This window comes from Megalops cyprinoides, chromosome 24, assembly GCF_013368585.1.
Source record: "Megalops cyprinoides isolate fMegCyp1 chromosome 24, fMegCyp1.pri, whole genome shotgun sequence".
In the NCBI taxonomy this organism is placed as follows: domain Eukaryota; kingdom Metazoa; phylum Chordata; class Actinopteri; order Elopiformes; family Megalopidae; genus Megalops; species Megalops cyprinoides.
Genome location: NC_050606.1, coordinates 21,482,931 through 21,510,014, shown reverse-complemented (window position 1 = coordinate 21,510,014; position 27,084 = coordinate 21,482,931). Strand labels below are relative to the sequence as shown.

Here is a 27,084-nt window from a genome sequence, read left to right as displayed (position 1 = left end):
TTGTTATTAATGTAATGCATAATATTTTCAATAATTGGTTTAAAGTACCACTGCAATTGGATTGTGGTGCTACTAATAATAGTGCATCCTTGCATTAAATGGACTAAGAACATGAAAGATAATGTATCTATAAGCATTCAAAACACACCCTGGCACAAGTTGTTAATGACCCACATGTTCAGCCAGCGCCTGTGAAAGACGATGAATCTTGAAACAACATAGAGCATGCAGAGACACTCCAGCATCGGTCATTACTAAGTACCTGTGTGTTCAGTTCCCTGCCGCAGGTGGCACACTAACAAAAATGAACTCAAGCTCTCCTCCCTACATGTATTCGTCAACATTACATTATTTTCTTCCTTACAAAACAGCTTACTTCAATAACCTCTCTCTGCTTACTGAAGCAAGTGGGATACTTTGCTTAAGGGTGACAATCACAGCTATGCCAGACCTACACTTGCAGTCTTCCATAGGCAGTTCCATTCCTTAACTTGCTGTGCCACATTCTAATGATGTTAATGGGTATGATTGATTGAAGTTCCTTACTTATCAGTGCTAAGCCATTAAATTAAACAAGACATCAGAAAAAAATATGTGTTTGGTAGTTTAATACCCATATCGCAAAATGTGTTACAGAAGTAAACTGATCACCGTTAAATTAAAAAAAAAAAAAAAAAACATGTCGGATTCCTGTCGTCTATTGCCCCCTAGTGGCTGCAGATTACAGTAGATGTATTCAAGGGTAAAATGCTTTGCCAAAGTACAAGACTTGAACCCTGGACTTGTTGTCTGACAAAGGACTATTAGAAACATCATAAACGTTCCAATTCCACTCCAGTTTAAAATTCCTTGTCGTGTGTATTGACGAATTAAACTAAACTTATGATCATGTCATCCATAAACACCTTTTTTCTTTTTCAATATACAAGAGGTACTTGTAGGCTACATTTACTGTCATCACTTACATATTAAAATCAACTGTCATTTACCCATCTCTAAAGTACACTTTAGATTTCAATTCCATCAGAAGCTGCAGAACCAGACGTCTGTGTATGTGTTCTAGTCTATTGAGTTAATTATCAAAACAAATGCATACATGTATATTAGGTCCTTGATCGAAATGTTGTTTATTGCCCGACTGCTTTACATTTGCGTGGAATTAATTAAATGGTAACAGTAATCGCATGAAAAGTAAACACGTGTCGGGTCCTTGCCACACACACACACTATCCATATTAGGTAACATGATTACGTTTTCAATGAACCAGAGTCAGAGGCGCTCCCGTTTCCCGCTCGTGACCTTATTTTCGCGCCCCGACTCTGTTCGCGTATACCCCCGTTCGCGCTCTAGAGATTCGCTCTTCTGTGCACAAGCGATTTGCGTGAGGACGTAAGCGTACATCCTATCCATGGCCACTGGTCGTCGTGTTAGCTAGCCTACGTTTGCGCTTCTTGCGTAACGGCATCCATTTGCAATCAAATGTGCGCACGCCCACAGTCACTCAACATTCGGTCTGCCCTGCAGTTCCGTGCTTGCGCAGCGCGTCCTTCCGCCAGTGCTCGCCCTCACGCTAATACTGCTCAAAGTATTTATTCTTGACTGCTTTGGTGACAATTGACACAGACTTTCTCATTAAGGCACTCCAGTTCAATACAGGTAAGCACAATCTCTTTTTAAGAAACGGCGCCAGGTTTCAGAAACCCATAATATTACGCTGGGATGCCTGCGCGCTCACGATTACTCGTCGGACGCTCGAGTTCGCCTGTGCAGGAGTGTTCATGGCTGCTCGGGCATTTTACGGCTCGGGCGGGTGCTTTTATGTCCTCTCGAAATCCAATTTCGTCACCATCCATGCTTAATTGTAGTCATTACCCAAGCAAGTTTAAATATTAAAATTTCTTGCTTCGCGTTTAAGACGTGTGTATTTTCCCATACAGTCGAAGAACAGCGGCTTATTGGAAAATAAATGTAAAAAGGCGGGTTCAGTTTGAAGCTAACATTGCAGAAGTAGCTAGCTACGTAGCCAGCTTGCTAGCTAAGGTAGCTAGCTAACTCCAGCGAAAATGGCAGTTCCCGTCGCGGATTCTCACAAATATAACACATCACACGGCGTTTGCTTAATTACAGCACTAACCCAGGATCGCAACCAAAGAATAAAAAAATGAATACACTTGGTTTAAGAAAACGATCGTACGCCACTGAAACCACCGACTGTTGGATCAATTGTCTACGTTCTCTGCCCATTAACAACACAAACGTGTTCCCAGACTGTACTTCGGTGCAGATTCAGCCCTTTAAATGTCTGATCTGTCGCAATCGCGACGTATTTATTCGATGTTTTGCGATGTATCTCCAGCTGGTCGGATCTTCCGTGAGGAGACCGCCGTTGTTGTCCTCGCCGGGCGGCTGAGCGTTAGCATGCGCACGGTGTGCCCGACGCGCGTGAGTGAGTATTGTGGGTTGAGTGTGTCGTACCCGTGCAACCCCCTCACCTGCACTTTAAATCTCAGGCCAGTCGTTTTATTCCGCAGTTTTTGCATACGCTCACAAAGTTATGAGATACACGAGATAGTTTCAGCTCATAATTCCACAAAACTCTTTTAACAGTTTCTTTGCAAAGCTGTTCATTGTGCCGTCCTGCAGCAATCATATGGAGAGGTCACTAACCTGCTTTAGGCTACTTGTTTTATTTATGCTAGGTATGATTAATAATTCTCTGTGCATTTAGCATGTGAACTTTGTGGAATTTAAAACATTAAGAACCATTACAAGATTTTATGTTGACATTATTTGAATACGTTTTATTTAATAAGGTAATATATGGATACATTCAGGCCTCGTTATTTCGTATGTAGGCAGTGTATAATTTAAAACTATATCCTTACACAGCTATAATCTATTTTGTTCAGATGTATAATTTTGTGTCTATGGTTCTAGGCTATCAGCAAAAAATAGCCCTGTGTTAGACTCCACACCGTGTAACGCATACGAAATAAACTGCTGCGCCCAGAGCTTGAACCCAGAACATCACACACCTCTAGGCTTTTTGCTCGCATACATAAGCAGGAACATCGTTCAGTATCGATTGGCTTTTTCTGTCTAAGCTCTCTTACTTTTCTGCTGGTTGTCAGAGTGGATACAATTAATATTCACACTGTTTTTAGTATTGTATACCAGTAGGATCACAACCCTTTCAATGTCTTTGTTAGTAACTCTGATGCTGATTGAGCGGAGGACAGTATAAAAATGGCTGTTTGAAGTGCGTATTTCACATCAGTTAAGAAATCAGCGTATCTTTTAAAATTTCATAGCTAGCCAGATGCACACCATCCCATGCAAGCCCCACTCACCCTGCCTTAGAACTAGCTACAAGTATCTTGCTGACTACCTTGCTAGTTACAAAGCCGTAATCTATCTGCACTGTTAAGCATTATTTTGCAGCTAGCCTGTCAGATAGGAATAAATCAGTGTCGTTAAGATTAATACAGCTATCTTACAGGCATATTGGGGCTTCTCCCTAACGTTCTGTATCTTAATTATTTAGCCAGCTAGGAAAAGAGCAACAGGAAACTTGCGTCAGTATATGTTTATAGAAAATATAACTATGAAAAAGACATCTGACTTTTTTCCAGCTGGTTGGTAAACCAGCCAAAGCAGCAAGGATGATTCTCTTTCTCTGGTGGTTCTACGAGCCAGCTAGCTGACGCAGCTAACTACAGTTTTTAAATGATTTGCTAGTTAACAGGTGATTATTGTTTCCATGCAGTTCTATGCACTATTCTGCTAAAGTACATCGATGTTAAATCAAGGCTGTTAAAATGCAGAAACCTTGCTGTATCACTACATGCCGTTGAAACGTGAAAGGCATTTATGAGTGGGCTTACGGGTCACGTGTCTGATGTTTGTAAACTTTGAAGTGCTCCTTAAATGGCCGCCAAGATGGCGGATTCTGGATTTTACAGCTACAATTCTGGCCCGAATTGTTGAATTGAATGGTTTATAAGTGTTTACAATCGGTGGTGTGAGTTTAGTAGAAAAATCGAATATGGAATGCATGGAATGATTCTGCAGCGCTGCCTTGTTGGATCAGTCGTATTTTGGCCCAGTTTGACGCTGAAATGTCGTGTGGGAATATTATATAGGTTTAAGGGGGGATCAGCGGGAGAATTCTAACTACCTAGTAAACATATACAGTATGTTGACAGGTAGGCTTTCTATTTTTGGATATAGCTAGGATTTTTTTAAATTGAAACTAACGTTAATTCAAATTCACATTTATCGCAGTGCAAAGTACATGTTCTATCGACTATGTGAGTGATTTAACAGGTGCGGTCGCTACTTGTAAAAATAAATTATATGCACATTTTAAAAGTCACTTTCGTCAGACTCAGTGTCAGCACCTGATAACAGGTCTGTTGTATTGTCTGCAGGTTGGTGACTGGAAAACTCAGTAAAGCTCATGCGTGGTTTGTGGATAATATGCCCTCACTGCAAATGTGTGATCGGAGTATTTGAGGATGATGCATAACATGATCGTTTGTTACTGCTGTGGGGAAAATATGTCTTTGCCAGAAACACTTTTTACTACTGAAAATATAGTAAACTAGAATGTCATCTGGTAGCAAAATCAACTAATTTCATCCTTGTCCTACAGGCAAATATTTCAACCAAAGTTTCCACCAAATTCGTCCAGTTTTTTTCCCAGATTATCCTGTTCATAGACAACCATGCATTCGCTACCTACCAGTGGTTGAGGTATTAAAATTAAAAAAAAAACTTAAAAAAACACGCAAATTGCTTTAGAGAAAATTATTTATATGGTTCATTTTTTAAAATTTTAAATGCTTATTTATTTGCCGTTTGGTTTGTAAGCTTTTGTGTTGATGTACTCTAGAATATTTAAGGTATGTTGTGTCTGACTGGCGAGTTTCATCCAAAAAAATGAAATCAGCGTTTAAAAGGCAGGTTAGTGGTAAATGCATTTACGTTACATTACATTACTTGAATTTAGCAGATGCTCCAGAGGAACCCCCAGCAGAAGAGAACTGTATCATTGAAAATGATCATGTGTCAGTAATGCTTTCTTTATGCTTTACTACTACAGGAAACCCTGCAATATGTCAGAAACAGTGAAGTATGTTGATGATGAACATAAAACCATCTTCCTGAAGATACTTAATGAGCAAAGGCTGGAAGGAGAACACTGTGACATCGCCGTCGTAGTTGAAGACGTCAAATTCAGGGCACACCGCTGCGTCTTGGCCGCGTGCAGCAACTACTTCAAAAAGCTGTTCAAGAAGCACGAGGTTGACAACTCCTCTGTCATCGAGATCGACTTCATCCGCTCAGACATCTTTGAGGAGGTGCTGAACTACATGTACACAGCCAAGATCTCAGTGAAGAAAAAAGACGTCAATTTGATGATGTCATCGGGCCAGATCCTCGGGATCCGCTTCCTCGACAAGCTGTGCTCGCAGAAGCGGGACCTGTCCCCGCCGGAGGAGAAGAGCGACCACATGAACGCCAAGTACGCGTACGACATTGTCAAAATCACTATTCCCACTGAGGAGGGCCAGGACAACCACGAAAACCAGGACCACGACGTGCAGGTGCTGGGGGACCAGGACGACACCCCTTCTGATGACATCGTCGAGGATTCCCACGTCAACCAGGAGCTGGACAAGTCTCCCAACAGCACCCTGAGGGTCCAGGAGGCCATCCTCAAGGAGCTGGCCACCGAGGACGTCCACAAAGTTGGCTGCTACGACCAGGAGGTGGAAGCCATGGAGACAGTGCAGAAGGACCTCGGCGGACACACCCCCCAGACCCTGACGTTCGCTGACAGCATCGGCGAGGTGAAGGACGAGCAGGCGCCCGGGTGGAGCACGGCCGCCGGCGACATGAAGTTCGAGTACCTGCTGTACGGCCACCGGGAGCAGCTGGCCTGCCAGGCGTGCGGCAAGACGTTCGTCGACGAGAACCGCCTGCGCAAGCACGAGAAGCTGCACTCGGCTGACCGGCCCTTCATCTGCGAGATCTGCACCAAGGCCTTCACCACGCAGGCCCACCTGAAGGAGCACCTGAAGATCCACACGGGCTTTAAGCCGTACCGCTGCGACGTGTGCGGCAAGTCCTTCATCCGCGCGCCCGACCTGAAAAAGCACGAGCGCGTGCACAGCAACGAGCGGCCCTTCGGCTGCCAGATGTGCGACAAGGCCTTCAAGCACAAGTCCCACCTGAAGGACCACGAGCGGCGCCACCGGGGCGAGAAGCCCTTCGTCTGCGGCTCCTGCACCAAGGCCTTCGCCAAGGCCTCCGACCTCAAGAGGCATGAGAACAACATGCACAGCGAGCGCAAGCAGCTGCCCGCCGGCGCCCTCCAGAGCGAGACGGAGCAGCTACAGGCCGCCGCTATGGCCGCTGAGGCTGAGCACCATCTGGAATCTATAGCATGTCAATAACGCTTCACCTCTGCCTGCCATGGCAGGCAGGGGGCGCTAAAAACACCACTCCGTGAAAATGATTTTTTTGTCTTATTTCTTATGGAAAGCACTCTATACTTAAAATGAAACTTTTTAATGTTTAATTTACTCTCCTAGTAATATTATTGAAAAAAATAAATTCTAACAATTGAAATGCATACTGTTTGTATTTCTCCAGTTTATTTCACATTGATTGCTTTTCAGTTTATTTTCCTCAGTGTTTAGTGACATGGAATTCTTTAATCACATTGTAAAAAAAGTTTAAAGAGGAGCTGAATTTCCTTGTGGTACAACAGATCATACCAAAGTTGTGTGATATAGTTCTCAGCAGTCTCCTTTGCTGGACTGCTCTGCCTTAAGTCAGTTTACAAAATGTGTGCTGTTATACAGTGCCATTTTTATCACCTTGGAATCTGTAAATAAGTCTAATTTGTAGCATTATTGAAAATGATCTTGCTTAATGTATAGATTGATAACTACTGCATCCTAAATGTTTTCTGTGATCCAAAAATGTATTTTGTGTGCTAGCTGAGGTGTGCAGTGGGGAGGAACGGGAAGAAAAATGAATTGATATACTTTTAAATATGTTTGCTGTAATAAACGCATTCATTTCAGTCAGGTACTGATGGTTTTAATTTAATTTATTATTTTGAATTACATGGTTACTTTGTGCATTTTTGTAATATTTGTTTGTACTAACAGTGCTTTCATACTCTGCAGACATCACAGGTTTTCCCTTTGCACACCCAAACACCTTTACTTGCCAGCCTTTTTTCACACATTTTATTAAATATCATTTAGTGTTGTGTATATCAGTTATGAGTGCCTGCCAAGTACATGCAATTTAATATCTAGAGACTTAAATAACTTACATTTTTACATGGCATCTGTTAATACAGCTGGATATTTACTGAGGTAGCTTGGATTATGTACCTTACCCAACAGTGCAACAGACTCTTGGGATTTGAACTGGCAACCTTTGCGTTATGAGCCCTTCTCATTATTATGCCACACTGCATGAAAGCTAAGGCTTCGATGGTAGCCTTTGAACAAAAGGCACCTTGAAACCAACTATGAGAGAATAAAATAAAAAGGCAAGTGCTTGATTAGAAACATAGAACATTTTCAAATATGCTTTCTGAGGGAGGTTGACCTGGCATGTAGTTAATACCTTTGATAAAACGATAGCCTCGGGGTTAATTTTCAAATCTCCAGTTAGATGAAAGAATAAATTATGGTTAAACTATTTTTAAGAAGATGCTCATAGATGGCCTTCACATATTGTGTATTTGTTTCTTTTTTTGGATGGGGAGTGTTATGTACCATAGATTATAGCAGCTCCATTCTGCTACCATTTTAAGGTCATTTTACATTCTTTTACATTCAATCACTGTCTTTTTAAGGTTACTGTATTTTTGAAGTTTTTAACATTTTTATGCTACAGGAAGATGTAGGTGGGATTAATTTTTGGTGGCAATTTAACTGGCTGTACTTTGGTCATTTTTTTGTGTCTTTTCTAATAACACCTCAATCATAGCTGCTTTAACACTTATTTAATAATATCTCCTGGGAGAATGTACTGTACTGATACACATATGTTTTGTGTGTGTGTGTGTGTGTTAGTTTTTCTGCCTTCAGTTTCAGTAACTGCTAAACAGATCAAGTGAAATGCACATTAGTAGGTCACTGAGACCACAAGAGGTCTTTTAAAGTGGCGCCCTCCAGTGGCAATAAAATTGAACAATCAGCTAAGGCCAATGCTCTGCTAGTAAGTACACAGTAATGTCAATTTATTATTTGCAAACAAATGCTGCCAGAGATTCAGTAGCTATCTTTTCAAATACACTTTTGTCACTCTTGTTTTACTTCTGTTGGGCTTATCAGATTTATACTGTTAATCCTACTCACATAGCAGGTCAGAGAGTCCTTTTGCTGTGTCAGTTTGCTGTGGCAGTTTGCTGTGCCCCAAACATTGGCACATCGAGTCCATGGCATTTGGTCCTTCAGTGGCTGTAGTGCCTGCTTCTGACAATTGAATTTGCAGTGGCTTGGCATTCGTTGCAGCTTGCCCTGTAGGTGTAGCTGGCCCACACACACTTCTGGAGGGGCTGAGGCCATGGTGAGGACAAGAGCATTAATGGATATGGCAACGTGTCTGTATGTCTGGACAATGGCAGCATCTCCCTCTCCAAACTGAAAGATAATACCCCTGGCAGATGGGTCTGTGGCAGCAGTTGCTCCTGTTCTTAGATGGCTGATGACACCTCTTGTAAGTGAAGTATGGGTGCAAGCGTGTGGGTAGTTGTTACTGCTTTGAAGGCGGGTAAAATGTGGTAACTCTTACTTACAGAATTCTTGCAGAAACAGCACCTAGAATGAACAACAAAATCTACATTGTTTTTTTTTTTTTTTTGCAAAACTGTATTAAGACGATCTTGAATTTAACATTTCAGAGGGATGTTTTGGCTCCCGATACTGGTGGTGACTGGCAGTAATCCACTCAGAAGAAACCAACATTAAGTGAAGGGAAGGCCACTGTCCTGAAATTCGTGGCCACTAGGTGGCACTCCTCTCACAGCTATTTCCTCTGAAACGCACTGTCATTTTTCAGCCACATAAAACTGGTGTTACCAGCCATAGGAGGGGGGGCTGGGGATGTGGTCATAATTAAAGCCTCTCAAAATGCATTCGAAAGAGTTTGGCATTTCCTTTTTAATGAAAATCAGTATGGTAACTGCTTGCCAAACCTTTAACTATTGCATATTGCAGAGCAATATGATTTACTGTCTTGAAATATTAGAATGATATTGTGTATTTCACTGGCACTGTATTTGGAGATATCCTTTAGTGAATTGGGTCATAATCATAGAAATTGAGTATTACTGTGCGATTTCTGTACAGTACAGTATTCTGCTGGTTCAAATTACATGTTCACTGACTTGTAGTCCAGGGTAACAAACTCCAAACACTGAGTCAAGGAGTTTGCTGTGAAGTGCACCTCAGTGAGATGATGATATTGTTCCAAAGATTGATCTATTCTTAACTCTTAACAGAAGTTTTGAACCCCTGTAATTTGGGGTTAAATGTGCATGGAAAAATGACGTCAATGTCTAAGTGGAAAAGAAGGGCCATTTGTGGTGGCAGTTGACCAGAATCTGTTTTCTGCATTTTCTCGTGATGGTGTTTGAATTTAATGTGCAATAATTCTGCGCAGGACCTGGGTTTCGAACCGTGGCGTGTCCGCGGATGAACACCCGGTTTCTATTACCGCGCTGCGACCCTCCGGTCTCCTCACAGCTCCGCCTCACGCCATCGCTGACACTCAGAGAATCCCGGTTTCATTAAAAGCGTACATCTCACGTTAAACTCTCCTGTGTTGAGAAAGACTCTTTCTCTGACCCTGTGTCAGAGAGAGACTCTCTTTGTTCCTTTACACATTTAAAAGACACACACACGCACATTATGTGGAAGACCCAGATTTACAGCCCTGGAACACATTTAGCATTAAATAGTTTTCTGGGAAGAGTCATTTCCATTTCTGAGAGTCAGGTCTTTATAATGGACTCCAGACTCACCCCCCTTTCTTTGGTTTCTTCAAGAGCCCCACCTCTTTTCCAGGTCCCCAATTTAAAATTTCAGGAAAGTGGAAGAAGAGGGGAAGGTAGTGGTCTCAGTGTGCGGAAGTTATTTGTTTCTTGGCACAGAGTGAGGTACTCTGCATCTGGTATGGCAAAGTGGTTTGATAATGTGACTTTTAACCAGTTGGTTACAGAGTTCTTGTACTGCATCCTTGAGCAAGATGCTTATACTGACTGGCTTCACTAAACACATCTAGCAATAAAAATGGAAAGTACGTAAAATGTAACCTATGCTGCTATAATCATCTTTGATAAAAGTAACCGCTATGCATTAAATCCTATGAGTAGGGAATCAATAAAGATTCTGCCAGGTGATTCTTCTGAAAGGAAGGAGAGGGTTTTAATTTATGTGGGTATTGCGCTTGTTAATTTATTGTACTAGTTATGGCAGTTTCAGCTGTATATGTAAATCCAACATATTGACTCAAAAGATACCATTACACAATTCAGAGTTTACACATCAGCGCTTACATTTCAAGATAAGGTGGTTATCATTGCATAATTCTCTTAAGTCCACAGTTAGTGAACATTAAGGAAGGTAAATTAGTCCGTCAGACATAACAGAACGATTACCGATTGAGATGTGTGCCAGAGCAGGCGGGGAAACCCCCAAAGGGATGCGGTTTCAGCGGAAGGTTTACTTCAGGATTTCTAATTTTTCACTGAAACCACATCAGATAGAAGAAAAGAAAAGAATAGGCGGGAGGCAGTGGGTGAAAGGTGGTGGGGGTTACATTTTGCGGACAGAATCCTGTGCTTTACTGGCATCTTGTTCCAATCAACCAGCTTCAAAGCTGAGTAATCAAGCAGGTTTCAACAACAACTACTCTAAGGAACATAAACGATGCTGATCTTGGTCTAGATGGGTAATCACAAAAAGGCCGCGTATTTCCTCAGCTGCGACACCCAGAAGAATCATACGCCTTTACAAAAATCACGAACAGTATGTCTGTGAACTCTGCAATATATGAAATATGCACATCGGCCTATTTTTAACATGCATGTAAAGATAGTTCTCCTCTCAAATTATTATATTTGCAATCATAACAGTTGTTGCATCCAGGTTTTTCATAATACAAAACCTTATATACACCTAAATATCACAGGGTGCAACTACTGCTGTGCCCTTAAGCAAAGTACCTAGCCTGAACTAGTTCGGTAAATATCAACCAGAACGAATGGATTAATAGAACGCAAGCAGTACTGCGCGGTAATATGTACTACCAATAACTACAGTTTCTAAGCAACCCAAAAGTTCTGCCGTGACAAATTGAAAATCGGGTCTTTTTAGTTTCCTTTTTTAATGTACGCTGATGCCTTATGGTTTGTGGCTACTAACGTTCAGAGAAGCCAAAGTTAACATAGCTGCATCGGCTCATTTTCACAATATTTTCATTTTCTTTTATTGAATTTCCCCGCACTTCGCTTCAAACGCACTGCAGGAGCAACGCAAAGCATCCGTGAATGTTCCGAGAAGGTACTCTCCCACTTCTATGTTTATAATCCCCTTCTGAGTACACAGCAAGTGGGGCAGGCAGGACCTAAAATATTACATTAAACATTCCAGTTCAGCTTTTATACATAAAGCCATGCAATATAATTTAGTCTCGTAATGTAGCCCTTGTGTGGAACAACAATTCTCACTGCTGGAAGATTTCCAAATGTTATTCGGTCAGATACATTCCGTTTAGTTTTGTCTGAATATTTCCTCAGGAGAATGGCATTTCATCCTTTTTTCCCAGCAGGTGATATAATATAAATTTAAATAATGAAACCAAAGATAATTAACTGAGTCTGCTGCTGTGCAGATTCCAGAGGTCACTTTTTCTTACTGTGTGTAATTTGAGGCCAGCTATGTCTCTACCCAGCTGTGGATAAACAGGTTAAGTGTAGCTATAACATACTGAGTGATTCCGACTTGTTTGGTTTGGAAGACTGCATATCTATTATAACCGGTCAGACATTTACGGCGTCGTGAAAATCACACGGTGTCGTGTGTATGTGTGTGTGTGTGTTGGCATGCAAATACTTGCATATGTCTGTGTGTATTTAAGTTCCTAAATCATTCATATAGATATATATATATATATAAGAGGAGGACTGTAGGAAGAAAGAGAGCAAGGGAGGATTACTTGTGTGTGAGAAAAGGTTGTTTTTTCTGCCTTCCTCTTGTTTTCTTTGCTTTTCTTTACTCATAGATACCTCTCTGCTACAAACAATTACAAACTACAAGCTACTACTCTACTCCACCCAGTCATGTATGGGTCATGGTAATGTGTGGTCCTTGTTTGTGGAACCATCGTCAACAATCATTTTCAGCACCTCTTGATTGAACCTGCTATCAGGATGGAACCCATGACCCTCTGGAAGGTCAGAATGGGCTTATATTTCACCTGTCCACCAAGAGGCCAGCAGTAGAAGTAGAGAAGATGCCATATGATATGGAGAGGGATGAAGAGGGAGATAAGGGGGGGGGGGGCTTTGAGTTTTAAATTTTAACAGTGAAAAATGACCTTCAGTGATAGCGAACATCTTAAAACCGTCAATACATTTGCCGAACCTGTACCAGTGACCTTGTTTTCACCGGGACAGCAAAATGGGTATTTTTACATGTTTAACACCTCACCTAAAAACAAACACTATTCCTTCACCAAGTTGAATAAATGCTAACTGCCTATATTCAACAAAATTGGGTGGGGAGATGGAGATGGGGAGAGGAATTGCCTATGTGACCCTTGACCTCGGTCAATAAAAAACTGTACCACCATTGGCCTTGTGTAATATTATTTTGCGGGCAGCAGTGTAGCATAGTGGAAAGGAGCAGGACTCCAAATCAAAAGGCTGTACCCTTGCACAAGGTACTTAACCCAGAATTCCCTCAGTAAATATCCAGCTGGGTAAATGGATAACATGTAAAATTGTAATATATGTAAGTATGTAAGAGCATCTGCTAAATGCCAATAATGTTAAAATAATGTAAATGTTGATGGCATTAATGTGCTGAGTCACTATTCCTGAAGCCAGTTGTAAACAGCGGAAGGAGGCACAATCTTATCTAGCTCTGCCAGGAGAATACTTATATGAAACACCTGAATGCTATGCAACATTTAGTCTTAGTCTGAACCTTAAGGAGTAGTAACACACTGATACCCAGCATGCCATGCAGTAAGCTGGGTATCAGTGAGAGAATGGCTGGTGGTTGCCACTCCCCTGATGGGCAATGCCAAAGAGCAGGTGGAGACTGTGTTGGGGAGTGCATTTTGAGCAGAACATGTTTTACTGCTAGCTCACTAAGTTTACAAAGACTTCCATATACAGCTGTTGGAATAGAGTGTTAAATACACTTTATATTTGCACTTTGGACATCATTCGGTCAAAAAGTAATGTCATGTAATGTAAGAGGGTGATACAGTGCAATCCGCTGATAAGAATCACATCAGCCCAAGATGATTTGACTCACAATCAGTTGACTCTTAAACAAAATTAAGAAGTGAAGTCAAGATTTATGTTTTAAACAATGTTTTTCTCTTGAGAAATGTCTTTTGGGATGTTTTTCAATCATGGAACAGAATGCATGCTGTATTTTTTGTACATTCCTTTATTGAACAAAATGAAAATAATATGACTCATGCATGTTTTGAATATCACTAAGTGATGCCATAATGCAGTCAATGTCCTTAACTAAATTCAGATACAAATAAAATGACATATGAGAAAACATTATTTGGACTCAGGAAGTTAGTGTTTTCCATCTGTGGGAAGCATCTTTCTTATTCCTGCCATGTGGACTGCCATCAAGGCATTTCTCCATTTGCGTAATCAATAAGAATTCTCTTCCACCGGATTCTCAACTAATCATTTAATGATTATATGAAAGATGAAAATAACAATAATAATAATAATAGTAACAGTAATAGTAATAATAATAATAATAATAATATCATCACAGGCTCCATTTGATATGAAAATACATATTTCCTATAGTTATTTCAATCCATGATATTTCAAAAGGGTTTTTACAACCAATTTGTGAGTGGGACAGCTCTGTATCATCACTCTACGCTGTCAGCAGCCAGGGAAACAGAAACGCTTTTAAAATAAACCAGCGCATTGTTCATTACATGCATTGACATGCAATAAGTCAAGCTGAAATCGATTTTGAAATTTGTAATTTGCTTTGCCGCTTTGTCTGAAATAGTACTTTCCATGTAACACCACAGTGAGAACTCAACAGTGACGATGTTTAAAGAGGTGCAGCAAGAGCAGAATGTTTTCTTCAAAACTAGAGGCACATTTAATCTCTAGTGTTCAACAGAGTGAAGGTTCACAGAAGTCCCAGAATAGTTTTGCTTTGACAAAATAAATTCCCTTTCCCTCCAATCTAATTACACCCCCTAAAAGAGAGGCAATACCATGTCTATTACACACAAGAAAATAACACCATACTGAATTTTATTCTTTGTCAAGTGCTTGCCAGCTGTTGCATTACGCAAACGGACCTGGAATAGGTCACGGCAAGCGTCTCTTTGATTGGGCTGACTGGGGCACACCTGTGTTCAGCGTTTCAGAGCCAAACACACATCAAAGGAGAGGAGAGGGAAGTGTTTGGTTATCAACAAAGTATGAACTGAGCGTTAATGTGAGCTAATCGCGGCTGCCGAAAGGACGGGAAAGTTGATCCTGACTTTGAGGACTCTATTGGTAACTCCACGACAGTAACTCCACCGCGCATCAATAATGAAAGACCAGGGACTGTCTTCTTTATAGATACGTTTATCAAATACAGAATGTCACGCATGCTGTTAATCCAGGACCATGCGTAAAATTTTTAGGATTTATCCTTAAATCCTTAAAAACAGGTTGATCTTTGCAAGGGTACAGACACACAAAAAGGGGCTGATTCCGTCTTTTTTCTAGGGTTGCTTTTAAGCAGCGAGAAGCAGAATGTCTGCAGTTTTTGCCTGGTGCCGCTGCCACACTGTCCGGCCCAATTAAGGTGACGGGACAGGGGCCCGCAGGCTTCCATCCTGTCCTGCCGGCGGGACGGCCACGAAACAAGGACGCCTCTATGCAGCGCAGCCCCGTCCCTGCTGTGTTCTGAGGGCTCGGAACCGCGGGTGGGTTTGAGGAACCCAGAAAGCGGGTTCCTTTGGGAGCAGCACTGGACCACCGCGGCCCTACGAGTGAGCGTCCCAGATCTGGGAAATAAAATCACAGACAGATGCTTCTTCCTGAAGAAAACGAGTTCCTGGTTGTGACCGGACAGATACATAACCTACAATACAGAATAAGTCCATTTATAGAGAAGCAACTTCTAACCGCATACACTCATTTAAAAACGTGTTTTGATGTGCGATTATCCTATCCTAGTGACACAAAGAGTCGAGGAGGAAGATAGAAAATAGCACGTAAGTGCCTATTGGAGCGCACATAGTATAAAAGCACAGCAACAAGATAATAACGTCACATGGAAACCATATTCATAGATGCCTATGACGAAAGGAAATGCTTCGTTTAACCATGGGACCCTTTATAAATTTATTGTTGTTTTAACCCTCTGAAAAGGTTATGAAGAATATGAAAGATGAGGTTGTACTGATAGTGGCCACTCCTTAAAGAAAATTTCATTATTTGTTTTATTTGTGAAACAGATGTACAAGCGATAACTCCGTAAGAACTTTATGGTACTTGTGGGGGCACACAAAACTTGATTGTCTGTTAGTAGATCGTATTACTATAGTTTCAGTCGATAAAATCGTCTGAAATTCAAAAATACAATAAGATACAAAACTCTAAGAGGGAAACCAGATGTCTGGAGTTTTTTAAAAACTGGTTTCAATCCAACAATGTAGTTTGTTAGAATTGCCTCACCAGCCCACAGGCTTGGAAACTTTTTTTTCAGATCTAATCGTTTGTGTTTGAATTTAAGAAGGAAATCACTAAACGCGTGCACGCCCACTTGCAACTCTCATCTGCCGGCGAGTGTTCAAGCCGCACCGATTAGAGGCTAAATGAAAAGCATTCATCCCTCCCAGCACAAGAGCGTCTTATTTTAAAAGTCCTTTAACTTCCCAACGCTGTAACTTCGATTTGTCACATAGAACGCTAGATTGAAAAACACACTGATGTTACGCATCAGTGCATGCATGACGCGCATATCTGTGATACTGAGCTGTGTTTATGAAATTATGCGTCTTTTTATGGAAAAAGTAAGTAATTTTTGCTTTACACATTTTTATCACAACTCTTCAATCTCATTGCATGAGACACATATGACTTGAATTATGGTGGAGCAATTTGTTCATTAGGACCTCACTGATAGTTTTGTACAAAGGACAAAGTGCAATTACATTTCTGTTGGAAACAACCTCCTGGCAATTATTCCACTGTGATTCCCACACGCAAACACAAAAGATGCTGGTGTTTCAGGGAGTGCAATTCCCAAAGTGGTGTAACCTGACTGAAGGTAAGAACATGGCCTAACTCCTTTCTGGCCACCTGCTTGCATGTTCACATAAGCCTTACTATAGTTCTTATGTATTGCAAATTCATGTCCTGTTCGCATATATAAGAAGAGAAAACAAAATGCAGGTATCAGGGGGTTTCCTCGAGAGGGCTGCTGTTCCATTCGGCATGATAGTTAACGGTCTTTGGGCTTTAAGATGCATTTAAGTAAGAACTTTCAATGGCGAAATGAATGGCTTGCTCCATGAATGGGTTTCTTTTCTGTGCACACTGCCTGCCAATGGTGTGACAGGCGGAGATGAACGAGGTCATCGCCGCACAGGAAATGCCCTCATTCCCTGCTTCTGCGGACGCTGTCTGCTGAGGAAGGGGATTCTCTCGTCAGCAAAGGACGAGACTTGTGTGCAATGGCCGCTTTACAAAGTGAACCATCCGAGCTGCCTTTTAAGGTTCGGGGCTTTTATTTTTCACCTCTGGAAACTCTGTAGCTTTCAGCTATAAGTCCTGCTGAATAAGTATGTTCATGTTTTTTTCTTAAATACTTAGGCTTTCATCATATTCTTATAGATAGTGATATATTTGTTCTTAATTGCCTTGGTAAAGGTACCACAGCCAAACCAAAGCATAATTTTAAGACCTTGGTTTTGGGCTTGTGTTAAAAGGCATCAGATATGTTCCTACAAGACAGGAAATCTTAAAGTTCATATGAAGTTCCAGCTGGAAATGAATGTGAGATGATAACTGTAAGTTGAACTGCTGACTTTTCAGATGACGACCTTAGGATCACTGTAAAATAAAAACTTCCAGTAATCATCAGTGAGGTGAAACCAAACTGAAGGCAATCAGCAGATTAAAAACAGAACCTCAACATTTACACTATATCAACATGAAAACCAATACTGGGACTACAGTTAACCAAGAAGATGTAGCCATTCCCTTTAACACCATAAAGACAGCATGTCCTTGTATCTGATGCCAAGACCTGTACTTACAGACATGGACAGACACACAGTGAGTGACATATGCAAAGCTCCATAGTCCTACAATGATGAAAAGGCCTGGGCTTGAAACCAGAGGTAACTAGTTTAATTCCCAGGTGGGATGCTGCATCCTTGAATAAGGTGCTTAATCCAGTCAACACCAATAAAAACCCAGGTGTATAAATGGATCATATGTAAAATGCATCTGTTGTAGGTTGTGCTGTAAAAAGGAATTTTCTACCTTGTCCAAGTTAATAATAACAGTAGTAGTAGTAACAGTAGTCGTAGAATGCATTGTAATCAGACATTAATAATGATGTCTCATTTCCAGCTGTATATATGGCATCTCTGGTTCTCAGCTGCATATTAAACTGGGATACAGTTGCTTTGTCCAGTGACTACTCAGCCATACATTGGGGGCCCATTTACTCAGTCATTTCACACCACTGGATATATGTATATTCTCCAAATGGTCCATACCCAGACCTAAAAAACCCCAATCCACCCCCTACTAAACTTTTACCTAAAATGAAATGCAAAGTAGTTTCCCATTTGCTGTGGTGTTTTAGAAATGGATCTTACAAGTGCCCTGATACATATCAGCTTAACAAATGATCTGGTAAGTTATCTATTCCAATCCATAGCAAAGGGATAAATCAGCTTTTAAACAAATATGACCTGATCAATTACATTTGTGAAGGTGTCATCAAAGATGTCCGTTTTCTGCTCTGGAATAACAAGTCAGTTTTGAATAGACTAATGGAATTTAATTTCATTCCATCTGATATGTACCTGAATTCTCTGGCAATTGACTTAAACCAACTGATTCTGCCTCCATTAGATTTAAAATCAATATGATAAAAACCCACTCTCCCATTCAGTATGACCACCTCGTCCACTACAATATATTGTTGTGATTTAGAAGACACTCTTATCCAAAGTAACTTACCTAGGTTACAATTCTATTCATTTATACATTTGGATATTTATTTAAATTTTCTAGGATATTTACTGAAGCTGAAGATTTATTGTGGCTTATTTTCCTTGCTCAAGTGTACAACAGCAGTGCCACAGTGAAGAAACACACCAGAAACACAAGTCCTGCTCCTTACCACTATGCCACACTGCTGCCCTTTCTACTGTCTTTACTACAGTGAGTGGGCCCTGACTGCAAGTGGGGGAATGAAGGCTCTAATTTTTGCCAGGTAAATGTGAGATGCACACATGACACCTTGATCCCTGCAGGACAGTTTGGTGGGGGAAAACCCCTACAGTACCAGGCCATGACCCCACCTCAGCAGTGAGCTCTGGGTACTGGGTTCATCTGTTCTTGAAGTTCAAAGTCAAGATTGTGACAGTTTCCCTCTGAGCCCCAGGACCTTATGAAACCCGAAACCACAGGGTCCCAGGAAGGCTGGCGTGGGAGGGGGATCTTTGTGGGTGGTCCTGCAAGAGGAATGTCGGGAGTTTGCTTCTAAACTCCGGGAGACTGCTCCATCACACCCACCCATGTCCCCCTCACATCCTTCTCTATCCCATGGCATGGAGGCAACAGTACCCCCTCTACCCTCAGTCTAACTTCTCTTCAACAGAGACAGCAGTTCCCTATTTTTACTTAAATGAAATATTCAAGTCCTTTCATTTAAACAAATGGTAGCAATTAATTAAATGCACTTGCTCTGATTTTGACCCATAGTGTAATATTCCCACAAGTGGTCCAATCATTTACATAGCTGGAAAAACAACATGTTTCTGTAAGAGCATTCTTCAGGTCAAAATCAGTGAGAGCAGAAGCTGGAACATACACTAGCAAGCATGGCTGCACATCACAACCTGTGCCGGAGAGACCAGCTCCAGCCCATGCTGTAGGTGCGCCAAAGTTCAAACTGTGACCACACACAAAAACAGCGGACAACCAGAAACAGTGATCATTAAAGCAGATCTCTGTTTGAGAAGAAAGAAGCACCTGAGCCAATGAAAATACATTTTACAAGACAGAGACTGTAGAGATGTGTGTGTTGTGTGTATATATATATATATATATATATATATATATATATATATATATACAACACACACAGTTTCTGTCTATATATATGTATATATATATATATACAATAATCTCATACAATAAGATTCTACTGTGTATATAATCTTATACAATGTATGACAGCATTATTTTCATATATATTTCATATTCATATTTTCATATCATATTTCATATGATTCATGGAAGATGACTGTCTCTATACTGTCAACTGAAAATTACCCAGACTCTGACTTTCCCAGAGTGACTGCCTGTGCGAATAGGCTCTGCAGTTTGGCAGTGTGCCTGTGGATGTATCTTGCTTGAAGGGGTATGTTTGAGGGTCTGGGGAGAGGCCTCACAGAGGTGTGCTGGAACAAAGGCCAGGAAGTCAGAGGAAGACATCACACACCTTAAAGTAATAACAGGCACTCTAAAAAAAAAAGCCACTCTGTAAAACATCCAGCAATAAATCTGAGAGAGGTCTCTCCACTCTTCGTTTCAGGCCGTGAGAGGTAAGAGTGGTGTGAAGTGTTCTGTTCCATTCACATTAATGGGTCAGACCAGGTCAGTCTGGGAGTACATCTGTCTGTTCTGATATCTAGGTGGCAGTGATGTGAAATGTTGACCTCGGGGGCGAGCTTGATTCCCCCCCCACATCAAAAGTTCCATCGCTCATGTCAAAAAGCTTCCACCGAGATGAGCCTCAAAGCCGCAATTATAATAAATGACTTTTAATAAGTTATCATTAGCTGTGGAATTCGGCTCACAGGAAGAATCTGCCTGACGAGAGGGCTTTTAACCCCTAGTCCACCCCTACCCAGATGCCTTAACCCCACCTCCTCCCCCTTTGCATGAGGAGAACTGGTGTTTCCGATTAATGGACTGGTTCCACGGCTCCCGTACACGGCTGTCTGTGCCATACCCACCTAGCTCTGCTTCCAACAGGGAAAGCAGCTCTGTGGTAGCAGCCATTTGGTTGGACTTACAGGTTTGTTCAACTGACACTCAATGGATTGCTGCTGGATCCAGGTGATTCCTATAATATTAATCATCAAATGGACATAACTGAGTACATGCAAGGGGAATCTCAGAGAAAGTTTTTGGTTGACCGTTCCAAATATTCCTTTCAACCTGTCTTAAAAATCTTGGTGAACATGGTGTTTTTCTCCCTTGATGGCAAAACATTTTTTTTTCAATTTTCTGAGTCACCTGTAAAACCTGTAATTGATGTAAATCGCTCTGGTTAAGAGAGTCTGCTAAATGCCAATAATGTAAAATGTAAATGTAACAATAAGTTACACACACAACCAGTCTTAAAATTCCACTTAATGCATCCACATGCAATGGATTACACAACTGAAAAATAAACTCCCTAAAAATACAGTTTCACGCAGCTGTATTGGAGTAGGGATTGGGCTGGAAAATGCGGGGGTCAGAATGAGGGTGTGTGGGATTTTGCTGTGTTGGGAGTGTTGCAAAATGTAAGACATTTAACTTGTTAAAAGCTACATTTGTTTTTCATTCATCTTGACAATAACAATAAAAACACATCACAATGAGAAAGACTTCTTGTTTATTCTTTGTTCTGTCTTTCAGATAGCACAGCAAAAATATACAATAGCTTTCAATCTCAATTAAAGCACATATATTTAGTTCCGTCCTAAAGCACGTTTTTCAAAATTCTTGGCAGCAAATGACAACAACCATCTCTTCAATCGCCTTCTTTTCAGTGAGCGATTTTGTCTCAAAAATTTGCATTTTTCCCAGAATACATCTGAGCCCTTCTTTGTGGCTCTCCTTAGCTGGCTCTTGGTCACAAGGTGACAGATAGATGTTTGCCGTGGTGAGGCAGGGGTGCTGAAACGCGCTGTGCTCATGCTGGGGGTCTGAGCTTTTAAAGCCAGAAGGCAGCTTCGAGGCAGCCATTTAATATGGGCCGCAGCTCTCCATTTACCACTCAGGCAACCTGGAGCCTCTGCCACAGCTTCACTTCTCCAGCATTTATCTGAGGCGTCACTTCCTACATTTTATCAGACAAGTAAAATGGCAAAGGTAAACCTCAGGACACACTGTGAAAACTATGTCTTCTTATACACTTCTGTTCTGCGCTGGAAGTCATTCTGGATAAGATAACAGATAAGTGAATGTATAAATGAATGTAATGTAACGTCTTGTATCCCTTCCATAAAGCCCACCTCCTCATCGTTAAGTCCTGTTGGATGACAGTGCGGATTGAAATGAAATCAATACTCTGCATTTGAGCTTATAATGGCAGAGGCCACCCTCACAGGCACCACACGAGTCTCCCAATGTGATTGGCTACAACAGCAGAAAAATGTCTACTCCCAGTTTTAAAACAAACCTGACATCCGTGTTCAGTTTTTAATGAAAACTTTTAATATGAGCTGCTAAAATAAATTTTCGGTTATTGTTCTGCTCTGTTCATATACAAGTGTATCCTAATGGAATGCTAAAGTTGGCAATAGCATCACCCCTTGCAAGCCCCCATATCCTCAGTATAACAGTGTCATTAGCAGTAGTGTGTGGAAAGCGCACTGCAGTATCTGTGATCAGGCTTGTCAGAACTCCAAAACCCCCCCCTTTACACCGCTGCAGGAGTGATAACTGCACCTCCCATCAACCCCCCTACCCCTCCACTCTGTGTGGGTTCCTTCAATCCCCCCTCCCTAAATACTTCAGGCCCCCACACCGCGGGCTTGATGGAACCAGGATCACCATGTGTTCTCTCAGAGCCTAGCTCTGGCCCTGACCTCTCCCAGAACGTTTGCACTCACACCGGCTGGAAGCCTCCGCTCCAAAGCAGCACGTTTGATTTTCTTTGGAACCGTGACACATAAACATCAGTGTGCAAGGAGAAAAAATTGAAATATCTAAAACAAACATTGTCTCTTAAAAAAATAACACGAGCACTGCTGTTATTACCTGGAAAACCCTCTCAGGGATATATATGTCACCAGATCCAAACCTGCACTGTCTTCAGATAATTTTCAATCCTTTAATCTATTCTGAAGGGAATCTCAGGACCTCTCCGGCATTTTTATCCAGTGATATAAGCTTACATGAACCACAGGAGTGCCATCTTTTATTTCCTCACCAATCTGTCATACATGAAAAACGATACAGTAGATTTTTTATTTGAACTGTAGCACAAAGGCCTTCCTAGGTGTTTCCACTGTATGGAGGATGAGATTTGTTGCACATCAATGTCCAGATATGCAGTGCAAGTGATGAGAACATTGAAATGTGTCTTTTTCCAGATAGGCTTCCTACACTCTCCATAGCCCTAGGCCTGAAGTGCTTTTGAAAACAATGGCATGTCTGTGTCAACGCTTGTGTCAATGTCACTGAATCCACTCTGAACACACTCTGCACAATAATTGTTTTTTACTGTGAATTTTTTTCTTAATAGTTCCTCAAAAATAGCACTAAATCAATCACAAGTTACGCGACGTCTGCGCCAACCGATATCTGAGCTTGTCAGTGAAAATTCTTTGTTCAAAATGGCAGTGCTGTTACAGACTGTAATGACGTCATGACTGGCGACCGGCAACGCCATCGGGGTCTCCTCTGTAGAAGCCGCCCGTGACAAATTAGCCCCGATAATGTCCCAGCTGCCTCACAGACAAAAGGCTGCACACAGATGTGAAAAAAGGACTTTGAAGCCAGGCCACTTGAAGTCCCGACATTTAATAAGATTGCAGTTAACTCAAAGCATGCCTACATTCTTTTACCAGAGCTGGGGTCATTTGCACAAATACTATTTTACATGAAATGAAACTGTTACTATGCACAAGCATAGTGTGCAGGTTTAGCAGTCAGCAGAATAAATAGAAAAATTGTATTTCTCTGGGTACTTTTGATATACTGTCAGTGATCACATATGCATCTGTTGAATTGGGTATGTTGTTATAGTGGACAAAGAGATGTAACTCCCCACAGCATACATTATTCTCATGCTTATGCTATTCCATGTGCTTACCATAAACTTTCCAAACATTCCAAACTAACAGCAACCATTGTATGGCCACGGATTATGGCTAATCCCTTTTTATAAATCTGGGACCCATATTTATGATCCAGACATAATTTTGCTTCACAAGGTGAATGTGGAACATGTCTCAGAGACTGCTTTTTCCACAAAGTCTCTTTTGAGCAGACCGCTGCTTTGATGGCCATCTTGTCAGTGCCAGAATCTTGCTCATATGTGAAGGGTTTGGTTTTGATGTGTTGGATGTGTTTGAGTTCTTTCTCAGCCACTTTGTGATATTTAGAAACACCTCCAAAGCTATTAAAGAACAGGTAGGACTGAAATGCATCTGGAAAAATATCAGTAAGCAGCCAAACATAACCCCAAGTGGAATATTCCGATAGATGTGCAATGCATACATAAAGACGGGTGACTCAGTAAATGCAATCAAATAATAATATTAATATTTTCTCAGAACAGGACTGTGTCTTTAAAGATAAAAAGGTGTATTTAAAATAAAACTGCCTTCACATCCAAGTCATTCACCCTTTGACACCACACTAGTAGAAGGTCAAGACAGAAGGAACAGTTTTCTTTATTGTGGTATTAGCATCAAAATCGTTATGATCAATCAATTTCAGTGGCTCAGTCAGCAAGGTGTTTGTCTTAAGTGTAGACTGAGCCCCACAGCCTGGGTTCGAAATTGGCTGTGTCGTCTACCAGCAATCTACCAACTGCCACAGTGGCAGAGATGGGCTGGGTGGGGTAGGTAGGTCAGCCAGGGTTTCCACACCATTCTCAGACAACCTGCAGTTTATCAGTTGCCTGTGATTTGATTAGGTAATTTCAGTGGAGCAATGCCTATCCTCCAATGAGTGCCTGCTCCACCATGGTGCGCTGTAAGACTTGTAATGTGAAAAATAGCCATTTGCTGGTCTGTGAGTAGAAGGAGGATTGCAATCATCTCGCTTCAGCATGCCTGTACAAGCACAGAGGCTGCTCTGTTGAGATCAGCTTAATGTGCAATTGGTGATTCCTAGATAGGGCTGCATGAAGGGGAGAAGGCATTTTTAAAAATCAGCAGAACCCAAGAACTGCAATGACTTTAAATGCAACATCTTTGATTTATTAAAAGTGGCTTGCAACATCGCCCTCTGAGATGTGTTACATTTAATTAAACCAACATGGACGCCTCAATGCTACCAAACAGCACACAACAAGAACATAAATCAGAGGAAGGTTCCAGTTTTAAGTGATGTAAGTGGGATGAAAATGGCCAGTGAATGAGGGTGGGGGAAAAACATCAGATGACAAAATATTTTATAACAGTAGAAGAGTGGTTCTTCTGAATTTGGATTTTTAAAGCAAAATAGAATATATGGCTCAAACAATTTTAGACCAAAGAACACAAACACATGAATTGGGCCTGCTATATTGCGAGGGGGCTGTTTGGTAAGCAGGCTGTCTCCCCAAAACTGAATGAGTTAAGTGTGAATTGTTAAATATGTTTTAAGGGAGGACCTCTTTAACCACCATTCCACCAAGGGCCTTGGGATGTTTCTTGACGAGACGAACCTTCGGGAGCTGCTTGGGCCTGCATATTCCTTCCTTACAACATCTGAAGAAGCCAACCTTCACTAACTCCTGGCTCAGTCCCTGACCTTCTGCTGCCTGGACTATTGTAATTCTATCCTTGCTGGCCTCCCTGCATGTGTGATCAGGTGCAGCTCATCCAGAATGCTGCTGTTCAGTTGGTCCCCAACTTTCCAATTTCTCCAGTGTCTTGCCCCTACTGATCTCCATCTACTGGCTACTGATAATGGCACACTTCCCGTTCAAAACAGCAGCGGTAGCCTAGCAGGTGATGACAGAAATAGCTCCCCCATATCTTCAATCCATCATCAGACACTGCACACTGCCCAGGCCACTCCATTCTGCAGCCTCAGCATGCCTGACCGACCGTCCCTTCCCTTCATAGCCCTGGTTGTGTCTGGTCTGCCACCAATGTGCTGGAATGAACTTCACACAGTGGTCAGGATAGTATAGTCACTGGCTGTCTTCTATAGTAGACTGACCCACCTCCTCAGACTTCTACCCAAGCATAATTTACTGGCCCCTTATTTATGTAGGGCATGTTGCATTGGGAAAGCATGGTCCTTGTGTATTTATTAATGGATGTATACACTATCACAGCTCTGTGTATGGGGCTGACCTGTTCCGATGTAATCAGCTGTGCTTTGTATGCACTGTCTTTTATGAAGCTGCAGTAGATGCTCTTTTGTGCTTTTTAAGTCCCACTGAATAACGGTGCCTGCCAAATGACAAAATGTAAAATGTCACTATCAACTGAGTCAGGTCTCCTTTCGGGAGAAGGTTGTTTAGATAGTCTAGATCACAACTCATGACCCGGAATCCCACAATCAAAATAAACCTCAGTTCCCTCAAGGAGAAAGGCAGCAGCCAATCAGAGGGCTGCTTCCTTATTGCTGCACCCATGATGCAATGGTTCTGTCTGGTTTTGAGATCCTATCTGGTATGAGGGTAAATCTCATTCAAAGGACTAAAGCTTAGCAATGCAGGTGAGAGTTTTGCAAAATAAATATATATATATATATATATATATATATATATATATATATATATATATATATATATATATATATATATATATATATAAAACATAAAAAATCATTGTGAGGTTCATTTCTCATAGACACCAATTAAATTCACTCCTTTCATTCTTCTCATTCAAACAGTCATGTCATTGAGCTTTGAATCTTGTTTTGGGGATATCATAATTTATATGCATTAATTTTCCTATTTGATTGATATTTTAAGAGGTGTAGCAACATATTTTAATATTTGTGAACTCTTTATATGTAAAGTGCAAATGGGTATACTCACCCTGGTATCTGTTTTCATTTTAGACTTAATATTAGACTTCATATTGAAAGTTCCCCTGGGTTGTCCTATGAGAAAAATAAAACCAGCACAAAGTGTTTGGTTGGACTTACCAACCATTGATACATCAGCTCTGTGATGCACAATGAACCCAACTACAGAGGGGGTCCATTTTAATACATGTCTGTTTGGAAACTTTAAATTTAAAGCCCCAAATAGATGCACATGTTAACCTATACTTGTAAAGTAACCTATTCATCAGAAAATGGCTCTTGGTGACCTTTAATCAATGCAATTTAAACAACTCATACTACCTAAGAAAGACTGAGCTGTGTTAACTCCAGCAGCAGTGTATTCAGACAGAAACCTGGCTGACGATTTGGACACAAAAGGAGTAAACCAAAACACCCACAATTCTCCCTTCCCAAGAGAGGGCCAGGTCTTTGTAAGAGGTTTCCTAACGCCAAGACTGTAAAATTATGGACTCAGTCCAGTTTCGCTTTGTCCTTGTAATTAGGGGAGCTTAGGAGTTTGAAACACACAGTCAAAAATGTGGATAAGGCTGTAGTGAAAGATGCACCTGTCGCTATCCCCCCTTTC

At 41.3% G+C, this 27,084-nt stretch overlaps 1 protein-coding gene across 2 annotated transcripts; it reads left to right on the top strand.

The window, feature by feature from the left end:
- Positions 1–1,116: 1,116 nt before the first annotated feature.
- Positions 1,117–6,508, top strand: LOC118771237 (zinc finger and BTB domain-containing protein 14-like). 2 transcript variants are annotated; one of them, XM_036519171.1, is made up of 2 exons: positions 1,117–1,657; positions 5,106–6,508. In XM_036519171.1, the coding sequence occupies exon 2, from the start codon at positions 5,119–5,121 to the stop codon at positions 6,460–6,462; it is 1,344 nt and encodes a 447-aa protein (XP_036375064.1). In that variant the 5' UTR covers positions 1,117–1,657; positions 5,106–5,118; the 3' UTR covers positions 6,463–6,508. The 2 variants fall into 2 exon arrangements, with proteins under 2 accessions (XP_036375064.1, XP_036375065.1); XM_036519172.1 differs by lacking the exon at positions 1,117–1,657 and adding an exon at positions 3,942–4,206.
- Positions 6,509–27,084: the final 20,576 nt, after the last annotated feature.